The sequence below is a fragment of the Pelodiscus sinensis genome, chromosome 2 (assembly GCF_049634645.1).
Source record: "Pelodiscus sinensis isolate JC-2024 chromosome 2, ASM4963464v1, whole genome shotgun sequence".
NCBI lineage: Eukaryota > Metazoa > Chordata > Testudines > Trionychidae > Pelodiscus > Pelodiscus sinensis.
Genome location: NC_134712.1, coordinates 112,907,946 through 112,913,945, shown reverse-complemented (window position 1 = coordinate 112,913,945; position 6,000 = coordinate 112,907,946). Strand labels below are relative to the sequence as shown.

At 42.7% G+C, this 6,000-nt stretch overlaps 1 protein-coding gene across 10 annotated transcripts in view; it reads left to right on the top strand.

The window, feature by feature from the left end:
- RREB1 (ras responsive element binding protein 1) overlaps window positions 1-6,000 on the top strand; it is a 176,854-nt gene continuing 170,854 nt past the window's right edge. For 2 of the 10 annotated variants that reach the window (XR_003087285.2, XM_075921289.1), the window contains exon 1: window positions 520-843. Coding sequence is in view for 5 of the 10 variants with exons in the window: in XM_075921289.1 (XP_075777404.1) it covers window positions 678-843 (166 nt within the window). In the remaining 5 variants the exon portion in view is untranslated. Of the gene's footprint in view, window positions 119-237; window positions 488-519; window positions 844-1,213; window positions 1,525-6,000 lie in introns of those variants that run through there. The other 8 variants (XM_075921291.1, XM_025179328.2, XM_006138792.4 and 5 more) reach the window with 7 other exon arrangements.

Below are 6,000 nucleotides of genomic sequence, written 5' to 3'. Positions count from 1 at the left end.
TGCGCCGTCTGCATCCCTGACGCTTTTATCAGCCACCAGCACTCAACTGCTCAGTGCAGCAGCAGCGTTTCCTCCTTGCCACTGGATCTCTGTAATGGAGGGGAGCAGCAGCCAGATGGTACATTGCTAGCGAGAGCCTTTCTAGTCTGGCAGCTCCCCCCCACCCTCTTCGCGCACCTCCCTCTTGGGCCGAGAAGTTGCTTGTTCTCCCTTGCTTATGAATCACCTCTGAGGAGATGGGACCGGGGCTATCTATTTGGGAATTGCCAGCTCGCGAAAGTTAGCAGGCAGGAAGCTGGCCCCACGCAACTGAGGGGGGGGGGGGCAGTTTTGCTCACTTCTCTCCTTAGCGGAGCCCCTCCCCGCTCCGAGGGGAGAGATAGAGATGCTGCTCCTTGCAACAGGCTGCTTTAGTAGCAGCGGCAGCCTGAGTAACACGTCCCCAGGAGACTAGCAGGAGCAACACGTGATGTGTCTACTTATCAGGGTGAGAGGGAGCGAGGCGCAGTGAGTGTGTGTGTGTGTGTGTGTGCGCGCGTGTGCGGGGGGGAGCGGGGGAGGGGGCGCCGGGCAGGGGGCGCCCGCAGAGCACCGCTGCAGAGCTGGAGGGGTCCCTAACTGCGCCCATCGTCGCCCCTTCAGGGAGAAGAGGAGGAAGGGAAGTTACTGTGGAGTTGATGAACTTTGCACATCCACAGAAACGCCATTTTGATTCCTTTTTCCGGAACAACTTTGCGTCTCTTCTCTCCCCCCCCCCTCCAGCTCTCTCTCTGCGAACCCATCATCAGGGCATCACCCCCATCATGTCTCGACGCAAACAGCCCAGCCCCGGCAAAAGCAAGCGTAAGTACGGCCGGACCTTTCTACCTGTACTTTTCACTCTCGTACAAAGAAGCAGCAGCAGGGGTGAAGTCTAAGGGTCTCTTTTTTTTTTTAAAGGGAAAATATTTGTTGGGGAGGGGGAGGCGGAGAGAGAGGGGTGTAAGAAGTTGTAATTTTCTTTTCAAGGGAAAAGTTGTTTCTTGGTCAACTTTTTTTAAAGTGAGAAGGTTTTTTGTTTTGTTTTAGTTTCCTCTTTAAAAAAAAAGTTTGGCTGGCAGTGGTGGAGAAGATGATGAGTTTGTGCAGCCTCCCTCTTCCCTTCCACCCCCACCCCCCCGCTCCTCCCTCCTGTCCTCTCTCCTTTGCTCCTTCTCCCCCCCCCCCCCCCCCCGCCTGTTGCAGACTCTCTACCAACCAGCAGCAGCGTTTTGCCTGCAGCAGGACCTGATGCTCATCCATATTAAACCGTCTGAGCTCAGGAATCTGGCCAGATCATCTCCCCTCCTGCTGCAAAGTTTATTTTTAACCAGCAACTACCACAATTTGGATGAGGCTGCGAGGAAGAAACATCTTTTAACCCAATTCACCCCTTTATCCTAACTATAAGACCGCCCTTTCCCCGTAACCTTTTTCCCCCATTTTATCCCCCGGGGGGGGGGGGGGGGAGTTGGATTACAATGAGATGAAGGCTCCTCTTTTAAGGTAGAAAACTTTTTATTTTGTACAGCTCTTTGCTAACTTTTCGCCTTGTTTCTTTGGTGAATCGAAGCATCCAAGTGTGTCTTTAATTTGCACTTTGATACCTTTCTTTCTCTCTTCTTAACCTCCCTCCCCGCCCTTGGAGGGAGGTGGGGACCTTGCATGATCATGTGTGTCCTGTCCTTTCCCCTTCCTGGCTTTTATTTGTTGTTGTAAAGTTACAAACTCTCGCAGAGCCGCTTCTTTTAAAAGAAGTATCTAGAGTTTTTCACTCTTAGAGTGTCTTGTCTGTGTTTCTCTTTTCTTTTCTCTGCCATTGTGCCGTGGCAGAGGCACATCTGTGTGTGTGTGTGTGTGTGTGATGTGGATTGTAGGAGGAAAGAAACACATACATCGTCACGAGTACAGGAAGGAGCCTGGGCAGCATCCGAAATAGGGGAAATAGTTCAGATCATATGTACTTTTGCCAGTGCTGTTAAAACGGGGTATATTGGCTAATCCTTCGCCTCGCTGGACCAGATCTTGCATAGTTTTTCCTTCTTTGCGCTCCAACTTTTTATCCTTTACTCGTGTTGCAATTTTGTGTGGGGATGTGTTAATAACTTGTAAGATCTCTTGGAATAAGGACTTCTTTTTGCAAAGAAAGTTTCCTCCCCCTCCCCCATGTTGATGTGGACTAGTCAAGACTCGTCTCTTAGGAAACTGCGACCTTAATCGTTGCTAAGAAGCAGGGGAGAGGTTTTCCCTTCTCTTCTCTTCTGTGGATCAGCATATTTTCTCTCTCTCTGTGGCTAAGTGGGAGTTGCAATGAGGATGCGGATCCTCCTCCTTTGGGCTTGCTAGTCACAACTACAAGAACCTGATTCCCCTTTCTCTTCCCCCCCTTCCTCCCGCACTCTTTTCCTCCCTTCGGTGTAAGCAAGACTGAGTTTGCATAAGCTGGGCTCGGCACCATGTCCAGAGTTGGGCTTGTTTCGCTCGGTAATATGGGTGCCTGGGAGGGAGAAGCTGCAGCGTTCTGCACTCAACTTCAATTTTCTAGTTGTGCAACATCGTGCTCCCGGGACGGACGCATCTTGTTGTCGGGCAGAGTAGGGTAGCTGGAGACGCAAACTAGTTGGAGATGCTTACACTTTTTTAGAGAAGGCAGGGGGAGTGGTGGATTGAACTTTGGCATGTCGTTGATAAGTTTCCTCTGGCTCCTTCTCTCTTCCACCTCCCCTTCTACCCCCCCCCCCTTTTTTTTTAACCTCTGAGATACATTATCTTTCTGCGCTCTGCAATGCATCCTTGATGGGTTATAAAAGAGGAGGAGAGTATTTCTCCTTGCTCAGCAGATTTGTCCTCCCCTGCTCCTTACTGGGTAGAAGACAGAACGCGAGCCCAGATCCGGATGAGCAGTTCACATTCCATTACGAAATTCTACACGGCTTCAGAGTCACCAGCAGCAGCAGCACCAATACTCCCTCAAACTCAGTTTCTTTTGGGGAGATGGGTGTAATGGAAAGTTAGTCTTTTATTTTTTTAACAAGGTGCAGTTTGGTTTGAGTTGGTGATTTTAAATATCCTAATTAGCTCTTCCTCTGCAGTATATTTTAGGATGTTTTGCATCATTTAGGAAAATCAGTGGAAAAGATGGGGAGAATGTGGGATTGGCTTGGTTTTTTTTTCTTCTGGGATGGGTGATAGCTGAAAGGAGCAAAGAGATGACTTAATCTTAGGAAGGAGCTTACTGAAGTGATTTCTGGAAGGAAAAAAAAAACAAAGTAGATCTTAACTTTCACCATTCTATTTTGCATGTCTTATGATTTAGATAAGATCAAGTGTGGTTATTTGCTTCTGTTATACTACATACTCGACTAGTATCCAGATGTGACTTGGAATAATGTGGGAGAGGGAAAATAATCATAGTCATTTTTTTATTTTCTCCAGCCCTTCTAATTCAAACCTACATTCAATTGCTGTGCTTTTTAAAACAAGTAATTGCTTTTTAACAACTACAGTAGGAGTTGTTGGACATAATTTGACCTGCCATCTCTGAAGTTTATAGTGGAAACCTATTATAAGCTTGAAGTTCTGTGTTGAGACCTACTATTTTGAAGTACATAAAGTTACCACATTTGCTTTTTCCACAGAGTTTTTGGGTGTGTGTGAGAGGGATGCAGTCAGTGACTCATGACCAGGCCAGCAGTCATATTTGTTTTAGGTTTTCATTTTCCCTTTGAAGATTTAGGGGTATATTCTATTGATGTGCATGCATAATGCCCATTAGCATTAATGGGAGTTAGGTACATCTATGGGAGAATAGACTCCCCTTTGTGTTAGAAACTCAGAAACAGCATGGATCCATCACCCAATCAGTCAGGTTACCACAACATTTCTTTTCAACATTCATTTGGGAACACACCTACTGTCTTTACTTGGTACAATGCAATTTGGTCTGATCTTTCTCTCTCTTTGATTAGGTTTTCACATTTAGAACTTGACTGGTATCTTGTAGCTGTTTTTTTTTTAATCATCATTTAGACACGATTTAGTATGCTTTCTACAAGTTTATTTTAATAGGAAATAATTTTTTTAAAGTTATCTCTTCAGTTTGTTAAACAATTTTCTTTAGACATTAATTTATCCTTTAACAGTCCTCCCATGGTATAATTTCATATAATTTTTTTGTTTTTTAGTATTAAAGCAATGTAACCCATGCCTTAAACCTAGTTTCTCAAGTTTAGCTGTCTTTTTTTCTTCCAAGACTGAAGTTTCATTTATTAGCAGATTTCAGTATAGTGTCAGTCTGACTCATGGTACAGGTGGTGCATCCATTCTTAACCGTTTACATCATTCAGTGACCTTTTGGTCATATGGTCTTTATTTTGGATTTGAGGGTCAGGAGATTCCTGAAGTTTCAGGGTTGAAAAAAGCTGAATGTCTATGTTGTGTGTCCATAGTAAGATTAATAAACTCTTCAATACCCAAGGAGAACATAACATACTACAAAGATTTCTCAGTTTTTGCTTTTTATTTTAAGGATTTTGTCACTTGTTTGGAATAATAATATAATATGTTCATAACTGCACAATGAGTTTACTTTCCTTTAGTTAGTGAAAACTCTTTGTTAATTAGAAACATAGTTTGGCCTTTTTGAAATAAAAATAATCTTGTACTTGCATTGTATATATAATAAAAATAGGGAGAGAAATCCCTTTGGTTATATTCATTATCCCTTGTAAAAGTAGGTGGTGCTTAGAAGGTCATAGGATAAGTGTTGCTAAGCAGCTAAACAGAAGGATGCTAAAATTAACCCAAGTGTATTATTTGTAAGGGATTCTGTTTTTTTTTTTTTTTTAAGTTTAATAAAATTTTCAGTTTACTTACAGTGGTTCTTTAAGTGTAAAACCAACATCTTGGATTGAAATCTTGGAAAAAAATTTAGGCATATAAGTAAATTTACTCATTTAAATAGCCTGTTGGGATTACTCAAGTGAGCAAACTTACTCATGTGCTTTGGTGTTTGCAGAATTGGGCCCTTGATTTGTGCCCTTTACAAATGTCCTTGAAGAGTTATCTGTTATTCATTGCACTGTGAGCAACTGATGCATGTTGGATAGCAGCTTGTGCAGACAGTCTTGGAAAAAGCAGCACCAAAAGTTCTGCAGCAACAAGCAGAAAACAAGTACATTCTGCTTTGTTTAGTAAAGTTTTAGTTCTTTTTCTGTGCAGAAAATCCTCTTTAAGTTTTGATGACTGATAACTAAAATTACCACCTGTAGTGATTTAAAGGTTTAAAATGTGAAATCGTATGAAATTTTGTTAAATATTGGCAAGATTTTTATAGAAAAGAAATATATTCCTGGACCATTATTATGAATACAGGTCTTGAGCCAGAGTCTCCGTGATAATGTGACAATAAGGTTTTTTTTTTCCTAGCTGATAATCATTCCATTCTCTTAGAGGAGATTGGCAGTACTATTTTAAGTTCTGCTGAAAGTAGTAAGGATGCCTGCCTTCCACATCTGTTACTCTTTCACCACCTTTCTAAATTCAAGCAAAATGGTTCGTAGTTTGCATTATCACCAATGTTCTTCCTTCCTCCCTCCTCCCCCAAGCTTCTCCTCACAGTTTTAGAATGCATTTCAGGAGAGCAAACTGAAGCTTTGAAAAGAGGCAGAGTTTGCACTGTGTTCTCTTCATATAATTTTAATTATGACCATAGTGTTCATATACACTGCCACCTTGCCAAGAAATGTCTTGTGAGATCACATATAGAATTGGGAGGAGGAGGAACAGTGTTCTCTTCAAGGAAAACAATAGGAATAGCCAATTTCTTATTGTTGGCTGGAAAATCTGATTTGTTAGAGGCTGGTGTTGAAAATGAAAACGAAAACAGACTCTTCTGAGGACTCCTGTGGCACCTTAGAGGCGAACAGATTTATTAAAGCATAAACTGATGAAGTAGGTTTTACCCACAAAAGCTTGTGCCCA